This window comes from Lepus europaeus, chromosome 15, assembly GCF_033115175.1.
Source record: "Lepus europaeus isolate LE1 chromosome 15, mLepTim1.pri, whole genome shotgun sequence".
Lineage (NCBI taxonomy): Eukaryota > Metazoa > Chordata > Mammalia > Lagomorpha > Leporidae > Lepus > Lepus europaeus.
Genome location: NC_084841.1, coordinates 27,671,656 through 27,685,162, shown reverse-complemented (window position 1 = coordinate 27,685,162; position 13,507 = coordinate 27,671,656). Strand labels below are relative to the sequence as shown.

Below are 13,507 nucleotides of genomic sequence, written 5' to 3'. Positions count from 1 at the left end.
CCCTAGGAAGCGGGTGCTGTCCCGCGCGCGCGGGCGGCTGAACTTGTTGTCTCGGACCCTGGGAGAAACTCCTGAGGACCCGAGCGCCCCCCCCCCCCCCCCCGCTTGCCTGTCGGGTTGGAAGCCAGGTTAGTGGCGCGAGGTGGCCCGAGCGGACCCGGGGATACGTAGCGCCGCTTCTGAGTGGCCTGGCGGGCCCCCTAGTGCACTCCTTTGTGGGCTGCGTGTTTGCGTTCTAAGCTGCTCCCCCCGTGTTACCGTCCGCACTGGGAAGACAAGAATTCCCCGCAGGGTCACAGGTGCAGGCGCCTCGCCTGGCCCCTTCCACGTTATCTGTGCTCTGTGATCCGCGGGAGCGGGTGTTGGCCCCAGGTGCCGGGCAGGATGCCGCTGCTCACCCAGCGGATCCAGGACGAGAGTGACCAGTACAGCCTAGTGGCCAGCCTGGACAACGTCAGGAACCTCTCCACGATCCTGAAAGCCATTCACTTCCGCGAGCACGCCACCTGCTTCGCTACTAAGAATGGAATCCGAGTCACAGTGGAAAATGCAAAGTGTGTGCAAGCCAACGCTTTCATCCAGGTACGCACCGGGCGCCGTCCAGCCCGGGAAAGGCCTCAGTAGACAATTTAAGTCTGAAAACGGAATGGCGTTTAAGGTGTTTTCTCTCCTGGAAACATTCTTTCCCCATCTTAACAGAGATAATGGTGAATGATGATAATGACTGACGTTTATAAAGCTAAACCATAGGCTAGCCAGTCCTCTAGGTGTTCGGCTCATCTGATCCTCACCATAGTCCCCTACCTCCTGTTGCTCCCGTTTTACGTATGTGGAAACAGGTAACTGATTTGCCAACAGTCCCAACAGTTGAGATAAGAACCCCAAATGTTTGTTTCCAGAGTATATGCTCTTTAGTAGTTATTTCCCTATTAGTAAAATGCTTTTCCTTCTTTTGGTTGTAATAGAATCTTACACAGAAATATTTGTATGGTTCAGAAAAGATTTTGGATTCTGCTCATTTTTTTTTTTCTTAACACCTGAGTTCACAGTTATGCCCCCAGGCATGGAGGAATAAATAAGACTTGGTTCTTCTCAAAGAAACTGAAAACTAGTATCACACAATGCATTGTTAAATTGTTTTCCAAGTGACCTTAGCAATACTGATGGGCACAAAAAAGAGGACAGTTTTACATGCAAGAACGGAGAGAGGGCGGCTTTGTGGTATGGAGATCCTGGCGCCCCGGATCTGTGCTGTTTCACGGCCAGGCCGCTCCACTTCTGATCCAGCTCCCTACTAATGGCCTGGGAAAGCGCCAAAGATGGCCCAAGTGCTTGGGCCCCTGCCACCCACACGGGAAACTGGGAAGAAGCTCCTAGCCCCTGGCCCCTGGCCCCTGGCTCTGGCCTGGTTCAGCCTTGGCTGTTGCAGCCATCTGGGCAGTGAACCAGCATATGGAAGCTCTTTCTCCATCTCTCTCTCTCCCTGTGTAACTCTGACTTTCAAATAAATAAGTAAATCCTTACCAAAAAAAAAAATGGAGAGAAAGGACCCTTCGCAAGGTTTTGCATGGGAGCTACTTTACTGTTGCATCTTCACTGAGCAGTAATGTTCTAATGGAAAGTAGTTGACAAAACTAAGATGTTTTGATTGGTAATTATGTAGCACCTCATGGGGTTAGCACAGTATTGTTACTTTTAAAACATACAAAGTGAAACCTAGAATCTTATATGTGAGTTTTCAGTCTTTAATATGTGTAACCATCTTTGTGTGCTCATCTTCTCTTAGGCTGGAATATTTCAAGAGTTTATAGTTCAGGAGGAGTCCATTACATTTCGCATTAATTTAACAGTCCTTTTAGACTGCTTATCAATTTTTGGATCGAGTCCTACGCCAGGTAAACCATTTTATTATAAAGACATATCAGCATTATACAGAATGGGCAGAATAATGCAATGTTATTTAGCATAAAAGCATTTCTTTAAAAGAATTTCTTAAACCAGTTTCTTTGTCAGTGGTTACTCTCGTAGACCCTGACATTTTTGAGTGTTAACTAATAGAGTGTTTATAGGGCACTGGCAGTGCGGCACCACACGTTACGCTGCCACGTCCCATAACGGAGTGCCAGAAAGCAATGTATTAAAAAATACATAACCAGTAATAGTGGAATTGTCAGGATAAAACTATATTCTCTAGAGAACCACAGCTGAATTTTGCCTAATATCCAATTTGCTTTCCTACAAAATAAAATAATAATTCTGGGGATTTGTATGTTTTACATTTATGGTTACTGAATTCCTCCATTCCTAAAAATAATGCCCAAAAGAAATTAAAACATAACTTATAAACAGGATTTCTTAAAAATGCAAACAAATTTTGAACACAATAAATTGCTCCCAGAACTGGTTTCTGCTTTTCCCTGCCATTAACTAGCGGTGTGATTTCTTTACCATTTTAGGGACTCTAACTGCACTTCGGATGTGTTACCAGGGTTACGGTCACCCTTTGATGCTGTTTCTGGAAGAAGGCGGAGTGGTGACAGTCTGCAAGATCAATACTCAGGAGCCTGAGGATACCCTGGATTTTGATTTTTGCAGCACCAACGTTATTAATAAAATTATTCTGCAGTCAGAGGGACTCCGGGAGGCATTTTCCGAGTTGGATATGACAAGTGAGGTCCTACAGATCACCATGTCTCCTGACAAGCCTTATTTCAGGTACTTGAGAGCAGTAGTTATGGTTTATGTGGTCTGTATGCTGTCTCCTCACTGAAGATGTAGAATTTTTATGGTCCAACTTAATAGAATTTTCAGAACTTCCATAATTTTACAGCTCAAGAAACTTAAGACCCAAGAAGACTCAATATATAGGATTTCATAGTTAGGTCACGTTGGTTTCTAGATGAGAAGCCCAGTCTCCTAATTCATAAATCAGTGGGGTTTTCATTGTCGTACTACTGATGATTATAAATCAGTTTACATCATGAAGAAAAATGCATTTAAATGTTTGGAGAAAGTGTTTGTATTATATATATATTTCTTCTTAATTCTCTTAATTCACCCTAGTTCAGGATGCAAAGGGGAGTAGATGTTTTCTCTACATTTCATGTACTGTCTGTTGATCACCTGCTGTATGCAGATCCATCTTAGAGAGCATTATTAGAGGAATATGTTGAATTGAAGGTGAAGAAGACACAGTGAAACAGCAGAGAACACACTTGCAAGCCCTTCAGCAGCATACTGCTTAGAGATCCTTGTGATACCAACAGACACGTGGGTCCTGGAGGAGGATTTGCCAAAGAAAGCTTCCAGGGGAGGGCAGTTGCAGTAGGAACACCTGTCAGAAACTGCCCAGCTGCTCCTGGCAAGTCTTTGCAGGATGAAAATCGATTTGGAGATTCTAACAATTCAGAGAGAAAAATCTAAATGTTTCTTTTCTCTTGAAATATTCTCTTGAAATACTAAGAGTAAGGAAGCTAAGTACATAAGGGATAAGAGGTAAAATCTGTTTATTTTGTATCTACTTTAGAAGAACTTCACGCCTTTCTCATAGCATTAGGCAGTTAAAATTTTGGCTTTGGGTATTTTATTAAAATATTAGTCAAGAGGTGGGCATTTGACCCATTGGTGATATGAATTGCCATTACAGGCACTTAATAGTATTCTATAGGACCCCTTTCTAAGTCATCTCTCTCACCATGGGAACCAGATACGTTATTTTTCATCTCTAGGGTGGGAAATGATTTAGTGATGTGAAGGTGGGACTTGGTTAGGTCAAACTGAAGGTGCCTGTAATACTTGGGGTAAGTGGATGTATAGGTACAGCACTGAGAAGTCAGTCTAACCTGGATACGTAGATTTGGGAACCAGCATCATGGCTGGGCATGGATGAAATGCTTAGAGGAAGGGGTTATGTTACAGGAAGAGAGAAGGAATGGACTCTGGGAAAACTAACAGCTGGAAGATGCTGCATGAAGAAAACTGACACCTAGGTGTTTTTATCACTGCTCTTAGACCTACCAACATGCCAGAGCAAATGCCTCATAAATCTGTGCAGATCAAATCGACATATCCACATTTTCAAATTGTTTACACACAAGTGGTTGATACTATGGAGCAAGGAAAATCATGAAACTGCCTTAAGATTCAGAAATGCTGCAGCTGGTTGGTGGTACAACAGAGGGGACAGGACCCGAGGTTTACCGTGTACTTACTTCAGGGTTTTCCGTCAAGCGTCGGTTCTCTCTCGTTGTATATTTTTGACTTAAGAATAAGGAAAAGCTATTTGATAACAGTAGGATTAAGGAATGAAATTGAATGTCATGTCCACCCCACCCCACCCCCATTACTTCTGTGACTTGATTTTCTTAAAGCTGTGGTGTAGTCGCCAGTTGCCCTGTATTCCCACAGCATCCTGTGGGAACCTTTACTATTGCACTTGTTACAGTGCATTGTAAACACTAAGATGTCTGTTTCACCTACCAGAATGAGCTTCATAAGGAAATGTTTTATTTGGATCCTAATGTGGTTTAGTGTTGGGCCAAAGAATAAACAAGTCACTCATTTTCCATTGCAGGTTGTCTACTTTTGGAAATGCAGGAAGCTCCCACCTTGACTATCCCAAAGATTCTGATTTGATGGAAACATTCCTTTGTAACCAGACTCAAGTTAACAGGTTGGTTTTAGTTTTTGTTTTTGAAGATTTGTTTGTTCATTTGAAAGGCAGAGTTACAGAGAGGCACAGGCCGAGAGAGAAAGAGAGGTCTTCCATCCACTGGTTCACTCCCCCAGATAGCTGCAATGGCCAGAGCTGCACTGATCCAAAGCCAGGAGCTTCTTCTCGGTCTCCCAGGCAGGTACAGGGGCCCAGGGACTTGGACCATCTTCTACTACTTTCCCAGGCCATAGCAGAGAGCTGGATTGGAAGTAGAGCTGCCAGGACTCAAACCAGCACCCGTATGGGATGCTGGCACTGCAGGTGGCAGCTTTATCTGCTATGCCACAGCACTGGCCCCAGGGTTCTTAATATAGAGATTGCCGCTAGTGATGAAGGTGAGGTTAAATGCCAAATTTTTGTTTAAAAATTAACTTTACTGTTAAAAGTATGTATTATTTTTTAAAAAGGAATGGTAGGCTGCTGGATTTACTTGGTGAGTTGGAGTTGTAATAATGGATGAATAAAAAATGAAGAGAAAATATTAGTACTTAGATAAGTATTTTATTCTTATTTTTGCTGTGTGGTAGTTCTTGGCTAAGTTTTTGTCCTTTGCCTGGAGTTGTAAGCACTTCATTATGTCCAAATCACAGCTTGTTATTTGTTCTTGTACAGGTACAAGATCTCTCTACTGAAACCCTCTACAAAGGCCTTAGTCCTGTCTTGTAAAGTATCCATTCGGACAGATAACCGAGGATTCCTCTCATTACAGTACATGATTAAAAATGAAGATGGACAAATATGCTTTGTGGAATATTACTGCTGCCCAGATGAAGAAGTTCGTGAATCTGAGTATTGAATGTGAGAACCAATAGGATACAAGTGTGATACATTTTGTTAGGTTGTGTTCTCATTCTGATACAGTACTCTTCATGATTTCTTCTTGGATTTTTTTCCATATGGAAGAGGCATAGGGAAGAACTGGAACAAAAATCCTGTACTCTGATTATTGCTGTAAATTTTGTAAATAAATATTTTCTCGTAGTCGTAGATTTTCCAGTATTAGACTGTCCTATGTTTCTGTTCTTTGAACTCAGGAATTAACTGTGAGCCAAGGCAAACAGATTATATATTCTTCGGTAGAACATTTCAGGAGTCTGTAAAGACTGTAAGTTTGATGAAGCTATAGCTGAAATGTTCTTTTATTTATTCTCTATCAGAAGAAGCAAAGACGTGGCATGACTTACTAGTTTGGATTCAGTTGTTCTCAAAGTGTCCTGCTCAGACCGGCAGACCTGGGAACTTGTCAGAAACTGCAGGTGGGGCCTACAATCTGTTTTATGCCTGCCAAAGTCTGGGACCGCTAGTCTAAGGTGCTGTTTTAAAAATAGCATTTAATTCCATTGAGGTGACAGCTTTTACATGTGAATTCTTCACAAATGCTGAAGTGGAGGCATTACTAAACCCATCTAAACAATTCTTTATATAACTTATTTTTAAAGTGTTCCTTTTGAAGAAATCTGTGTACAGGATATAAAACCGTCTTCAGAGTTCCAGACAAGAATTCCTTCTTGTTCTCAGAACTGTTAAATGTCCTCAGTACTCACTAGGTCCCTTCCATGACCTGTCACAGGGTTTTGGCCAAAGCAAGATACAGAAATCCAGTTGTTAAGGAATTTGGTAAATTCCTGGGTAGTTTTCACTAAAATAATTTGTGTAACAGGTACATATTTTTGTATTTAATAAAATATATTATCTGACTTGTTCTCTATTAGAAAAAAAGTATAACTAAAATGAAGTTTCTGCCTGTGTTACAACTGCACTTGGAGAAGCAAATGGGAAAATTACATATTGTCAAAATATATTTTGTTCAGAACAGAAGTCTGAATTATGAAAATAATCAGTTAACATTTCAGGGACTATGATTTTCTTTTAAATTTAAAATAGGATAGTTACATTTTTATTCATTGGTATGTCCAATAACCTGAACAGTGCCTATTATAGAATAGGCATTTAAGAAACATTTGTTAGGGGCGGTGTTGTAGCATAGTGAGTAAAGCCTCCACCTGCAATACTGGCATATTGTGAGCAATGGTTCGAGACCTAGCTGTTCCACTTCCGATCCAGCTCCCTGCTAACACGCCTGGGAAAGCAGCAAAGGATGGCCCAAGTGCTTGGGACCCTGTATCCACGTGTAAGATCTGGAAGAAGCTCCTGACTCCTGGCTTCAGCCTGGCCCAGTCCTAGCCATTGCAGCCATTTGGGGAGTGAACAAGTACATGGAGGATTGTTCTCTCTCCCTGTCTCTTCCTCTAAGTCTGAATTTCAAATAAATAAATAAATCTTTAATTAAAAAAAGAGGAAAGACTTCACTGTCAGATTATCTTGTAGCGTCTTATTAATCACTTTAATTCTGATTATTTAGTTCTAAATGTATTTTGACTCAATGTATTTTTTAAGTTGTACTCTTTTCAAATAAATTGATAATAAGGACAGAGGTGGACCTCTGGCACAGTGGGTAAGATGTCACTTGGGATGTGTGCAGCCCATATTGGATGTAGCCTGTGTTCAAGGACCAGCTGTGCCTCTGAGTCCACCTTCCTGCTGATGCACACCTTCCGAGGCAATAGATGATGGCCCAAGTGCTTGGGTCCCTGCAACCCACTTGAGAAACCAGGACTGAGTTCCCAGTTTCTGACTTCAGCCTGGCCCAGCCCTGGCTGTTGCAGGCATTTAGGGAATGAAGCGGTAGCTGGAAGATCTGTGTGTCTGCCTTTCAAAAAAATAACAAAAGATGAGGAAATAGAAATTAATTTTATACATTTAAAGCTATCATTTTAGCTGCACATATTTTCAACTACTTAAAGTTCAGAAGCTAAATTCTAAGCCATCCTCAGCATGCTACTGATTTAATCATTTCCTCTTCCTATGTGTTAAGAATTTTTTACTAGTAATCTAACTTTATTTTTGTTCCTTTAGAGGACACAAGGTGGCGCCCATCCTCAGGTAGAGCAGGGATGCTTTTCTACCACTAGACTCATTCACATACTGAGTTGCTGATTCCTGGCTGCTTTTTTTTTTTTTTTTTTTTTTAATGTTTCTTTATTTGAAAGGCAGAGAGACAGAGACGTCTTTCATCCACTGGTTCACTTTTACATTTATTTATTTATTTATCTATCTATTTAAAAGGCAGAGAGAGACTCTTCCATCCACTGGGCACTCCTCAAGTGGCCACAATGGCCAGAGCTGGGCCGATCTGAAGCCAGGAGCTTCTTCCAGGTCCCCTACTTGGGTGCAGGGGCCCAAGGACCTGGGTCATCTTCCACTGCTTTCCCAGGTACATTAGCAGGGGGCCGGATTAGAAATAGAGCAGACGGGACTCAAACCAATACCCATATGGGATGTGAGATGCTGGCACTGCAGGCTTTACCCACTATGCCACAGCACTGGCCCCGATTCCTGGGTTCTTGTTGCAGGCATTTGAAGAGTGAAACAAGATCTGTATCTCTCTCTCACAGGCAATGAAAATAATTCTTTGTAACTACCACTCATTAGCACCACCATTTCATAAAACACTTTGCCATCAAAATCTCAGAAAAAATTTTACACTGGCAATAAAAAACAAAGTATTTAACAATTTTCAAATGCAAAAACACAGGTACACTGAAATTTTATGATGCTACACTTCATGCTGTGGTTTCATTCATGCACGTTTGTCAATTTGGAGATCTTTAAGATTCAGGTCTCACAATATTGTAAAAGGTTTAAAATGTCGGTGTCGCTCAGAATGGGAGTCTGAATGGCTGCTGCTTTCTGGTTCTTTACCACAGCCATTGAAAAACCATGGTCAACCAGGCCTAGGGAACTGGGAACAATTCTGAGGCTACTGCAGTCAAGTCAGAGTATTCTAGGAACAGCAGCCCCATCGCCAGGGAGAGCTACAGTGAACAACGAGGGAAAGTGCCCACTTAATGAGCACTGCAGAGAAGGGTTCTAGGATGTAGATGCCTTCAGCCCCGCCTGCGACTTGGGACCTTGACTGCAAGTGCCACGCCTATAAGCACTGCAGTCGCAAGTCTAGCAATCCGTGAACAAGCCACAGCAGAACCCTGCTCACCACCGTCTCTTCGGTACTAACTGATTAGTAGACTTTGCAGGCTGGACCAATGACTGAAATAATTTCTTGGATGAAAAACCCAAATGTGGTTCTGTGAGTACTGAGTGAGCAACAGAGGAGCTGGTAGTGAAACACGGGTCCCCACCAACACGGGGTCTTTGAGTTCCACTACATCAGCTGAGACAATTGAGAAAAAATGAGAGAGGGAAAGTCAAGGTGTTGCTAACGTAACCTTGAAGGAGGTTTCTCGAAGAAAGGAAGGAACATAACTCAAGAGAGTGACGGTCTTACCTGGAAGTTCTTTCCTAACCAACCTCAGCGAGCGTTCCTCTCCAGACCGAGGGTCTCGAACGCAGTTTGGCGAAGGCAGCGCCGCAGGGTGGAAAAGGTAATCGATTGTCCGTGATTCAGGAAGCCTGCTTTATAATCACCCGCTGACCTTGAACCAATCACTTAGCCTCTCCTGTTCCTTGTTTATTCCTTTCTGAGTCATGTTACAACTTCAGCCAATCAGATGAGGACAAGTGATTCAGAAGGATCTGTGACTAAGAACACTTCCAAATAGTAGATCAACTGCTTAGCTATTGCAGAACTTGTGAAAAAACCAGAACTGAGTAGAAAGAAACCAAAGTTAGAGCAGGGGAAATGGGGGCCAGCATTGTGGAATAGCGGTCAAAGCTGCTGCCTGCAACGCTGGCATCCGATGTGGGAGCCTGTTCAAATCGCAGCTGCTTCACTTCCGATCCAGCTACCTGCTGGTGGCCTGGGGAAAGCAGAGAAAGAGGGCCCAAGTGCTGGGGCCTGCACCCATGCGGGAGACCTGGAAGAAACTCCTGGCTTCTGGCTTCAGGCTGGCCCGGCACCAGCCATTGCGGCCATCTGGGGAGCAAACCAGTGGAAGCAAGACCTCTCCCCTCTCTAATTCTTTCAAGCAAATAAATAAATTGAAAAAAAAAAAGAGGGGGCGGGGGAGGAATGGAAGATAACGGAGTCCCAAAAAACATAAGAAATTGTAACTTAGGGACTGGCACTGTGACATAGTAGGTTAAGCCTCCACCTGCAGTGCCAGTATCCCATACAGATGCTGGTTTGTGTCCCAGTTGCTCCATTCCCAATCCAGCTCCCTGCTGATGCACCTGGGAGAGCAAAAGAGGATTGTCCAAGTGCTTGGGCCCCTGCACCCACACGGGAAAGGTGAAGAAATTCCTGGCTCCTGGCTTCAGCTTGGCCCAGCCCCCATGGTTGTAGCCATTTTGGGAATAAACCAGCAGAGGGAAGACCTTTCTCTCTGTCTCTCCTTCTCTCTAGCTCTAATTCTGCCTTTCAAATAATCTTTAAAAAAGAAAAGAGAGGCCGGCGCCCTGGCTTAACAGGCTAATCCTCCGCCTTGCGGCGCCGGCACACCGGGTTCTAGTCCCGGGTGGGGCGCTGGATTCTGTCCCGGTTGCTCCTCTTCCAGGCCAGCTCTCTGCTATGGCCCGGGAAGGCAGTGGAGGATGGCCCAAGTCCTTGGGCCCTGCACCCGCGTGGAAGACCAGGAGAAGCACCTGGCTCCTGGCTTCGGATCAGCGAGATGCGCCGGCCGCAGCGGCCATTGGAGGGTGAACCAACGGCAAAGGAAGACCTTTCTCTCTGTCTCTCTCTCTCACTATCCACTCTGCCTGTCAAAAAAAAAAAAAAAAAAAAAAAAATTATAAAAAAAAAAAAAAAAGAAAAGAGAGAGAGAAAGAGAGAAAGAAAGAAAGAAACCATAAGTTAGGGGCAGGCGCTGTGGCTCAGTGGGTTAACGCCCTGGCCTGGGGCACCAGCATCCCACATGGGCACCAGTTCTAGTCCCGGCTGCTCCTCTTCCGATCCAGGTCTCTGCTGTGGCCTGGGATAGCAGTGGAGGATGGCCCAGGTCCTTGGGCCCCTGCACCTACGTGGGAGACCCGGGGGAGGCTCCTGGCTCCTGGCTCCTGGCTCCTGGCTCCTGGCTTTGGATTGGCACAGCTCTAGCCATTGCAGCCATCTGGGGAGTGAACCAGTGGATGGAGGACCTCTCTCTCTGTCTTACCTCACTCTAACTCTGCCTGTCAAATAAATAAAATAAATCTTAAAAAAAAAAAACAACATAAGTTAAATCAACATGTGTCTAAAAGATTTCTCTCCTCCAAGTTACAGGTAAGGGTCCTGGTTTCTAACGACTCTTGGGTGCTTTACCTGTAATACTGATGCTAAGTGAACCTTTATCTCCAGAGTCTTTAGTAAAAAAAAAAAAAAGTGCAGTCTGGCTTTTGATCTGCCACTGCTAGCCGTGTTGACAAACATTTTGTAGTCCAGGATTTTTATTATCAACAAGGTTGCCTTTATTGTTGGCTCTCTTGTATAGAGGTTTACTCTTTACTGGTAACAGAAGACCTACAGGAAAGGAAAAAACCATTTGTGCATTTTTCTTGCTTTCTGCTCATTTTTTCTCCTTACTACAGGGCCCCGCCTCTCCCAGCAACACATCACTGCCTTATCCAAGCTGGATGGCTGCACTCACCACGTACACCATACACCTCAAATTCTGACTTCCAAGAGGCCTCCAGAGCAGGCCCGGCATCTTGAGTTTTCCCGCTTACATGCAGGAGGCTCTTCCCTTGATTCACATGGCAACGAAGGGTGACTGAGCTGCCTGGAATGCCTCTAACGAGAAGGGCAATGCTCTGTGCACAGTCACGCGCCACAGATCCACCTTCCAGGCCGTGACCGACCGCCCGTTTATCAGGGGTCCCGCAAGATTACAGTGCAGTAGAAACACTGCTGTTGTCAAGTGACGTCACAGCAGTCACGGCTGCCCTAATGTGGTAGCATAAGGCAGTCCTCACACGTGTATGGTGCTGCTGGTATAAACAGACCTACTGCACTGTAGTCACATACCAGCATGATGCTGAGGGCCCATAACACCTGACGGCGCTAAGAAGTGGCTATGTGACGGACTCATATCGTCACCATATTTTTATCACTACTTGAGTGTGTACTCCTATTTGTAAAAATGAAAGACTGTAAAATAATCCGCTGTGTCACGCCAGCAGCAGCCTGCGTCTCTCGATTGCAGCAGGAGCTGGCTGAGAGCACCGGGGTCTAAGTCCACTCTACACTCGATGATGTCTGTGTAAGGGAGAAGCTGTGTAGCAGCACACTTCTCGGAATGCATCCCCATTGTTCATGCACGCATGACGTCAGCTCCCGGCTCACCTACCTAAGGTAGGGCCTCACGTACTCCATGACTTTCAGGGGACTTTTCCCACAAGCAGAGAGATTTAAAGCCTAGAGACCTTGTAAATCCTCTGAGTTCCCAATACCGGAGGAGTTGAGCTGGAGTTACAAGTGATATGGTCCAAAAGACTGACCCCCAAAATTTCTATTGTTCTTCTATCACCTATTTTACCTCTGTGTATATTTTTCATAGCCCTCACTTCCCTGAGAAAAATGCATATTGTTCCGGAGCAGGTGGCACTTAGGTTAGTGGTTAGGATGCCCTTGTCCTGCATCAGAGTGCCTGGCTTTGCTGACTGGCTCCAGATCCTGACCCTGGCCAACGCACAGCTTGGGACGTAACGGTATGGCCGAAGTGCCTGGGGCCTTTCCTCCATGGGGGAGACCTGGACAGAGTTTCTGGCTCCTGGCTTTGGCCTCAGCCCAGCTGCAGGGAGAGAATGCATGCAGAGTTCACAGCAGAAGGCCTGGCCCCATGGCAGTCATGTGTGGAATAACGGCTATTTTACCTGTTATGGAAACCTTGGCGTTGACCTTACCACCTTTAGTTGCACCACAGGGACGCGAAGCACTTGCTGACAGGGGCTGGCGACTTGGAAAAGGTTATCTGGTGACTGAACCGGCAGATGGGATGTCTCTCATATAAATAAATAAATAGTTTCACAGAAATGTGAGATACAAAATTCTGTGAGAAACATGGCCTTTTTAAATATGCAAATTCCATTCTCTACTACTGGTCTGTATGATATACAGAAAGCTGACTGGCACATTAATTCAGTTGCTCAGGGGTCGTATGAGATCAGAGATGGACAAATAAACTGCCTGGGACGGTAACTAGAAATCAGTCTCGGGCCCTACTACCCTGCCACCACAAGGTGGCAGGCTTCCCCTTCCCTGAAATCTCCAGTTCCCTGAAAGCCCGACTTCCACCGTGTCTATCTTGTTGAGGTTTAAGTGATGTGTCAGGACTGTCTTGTCTATGATATTATCTGTGCGCCCAGGAGTTTATAAGCTCTAGATCACTTCTGGGATGTTAACCAAAATGTTTTCCACATCAGCTCAGGGGTAACTTTTCCTAGTCACCAGCCCCTGTCGGCAAGTGCTCCGTGTCCCAGTGGTGTAACTGGAAGGTGGTAAGGTCAAAGCCCAGGTGTCCATAAAAATTAAACAGCCATTATCCCACACCTGATTACCATGGACCAGGCCTTCTGCTGTGAACTCCGCATGCATTCTCTCGTTTATTCCCACAACAATGCTAAAGGACAGGTACTCATGCCCAGGACTTTAATCTGGAAAGTGCTGATTCATTTTGGGGACTTTAACCAGGCTGGCTGTCTTCGGAACTACTTCTCTTAACCACGAATCATAAATTAGTTCATAAGATGATGTTGAAATCATGTTTCTATGATCAAATAAAGCAGTCTGTTGGTGAGCCAGATCTTGTTCAGAAAGACTTCATTACGTTCTGAGGTAGGCTCCAGATTCTTAACCACACC

At 44.6% G+C, this 13,507-nt stretch overlaps 2 protein-coding genes across 3 annotated transcripts in view; one reads left to right on the top strand and one right to left on the bottom strand.

The window, feature by feature from the left end:
• Positions 1–90: 90 nt before the first annotated feature.
• On the top strand, positions 91–5,713 carry RAD1 (RAD1 checkpoint DNA exonuclease). The gene is made up of 5 exons (XM_062212478.1): positions 91–582; positions 1,787–1,895; positions 2,457–2,715; positions 4,574–4,672; positions 5,327–5,713. Exons 1-5 carry the CDS (start codon positions 385–387, stop codon positions 5,508–5,510), a joined length of 849 nt encoding a protein of 282 aa, XP_062068462.1. The 5' UTR covers positions 91–384; the 3' UTR covers positions 5,511–5,713.
• A 1,262-nt stretch (positions 5,714–6,975) lies between these two features.
• TTC23L (tetratricopeptide repeat domain 23 like) overlaps positions 6,976–13,507 on the bottom strand; it is a 58,415-nt gene continuing 51,883 nt past the window's right edge. The window contains exon 6 of one of the 2 annotated variants that reach the window (XM_062212475.1): positions 6,976–7,424. In XM_062212475.1, coding sequence (XP_062068459.1) covers positions 7,107–7,424 — 318 coding nt within the window. In that variant the 3' untranslated portion in view covers positions 6,976–7,106. Of the gene's footprint in view, positions 7,425–10,575; positions 11,169–13,507 lie in introns of those variants that run through there. The other variant, XM_062212476.1, reaches the window with a different exon arrangement.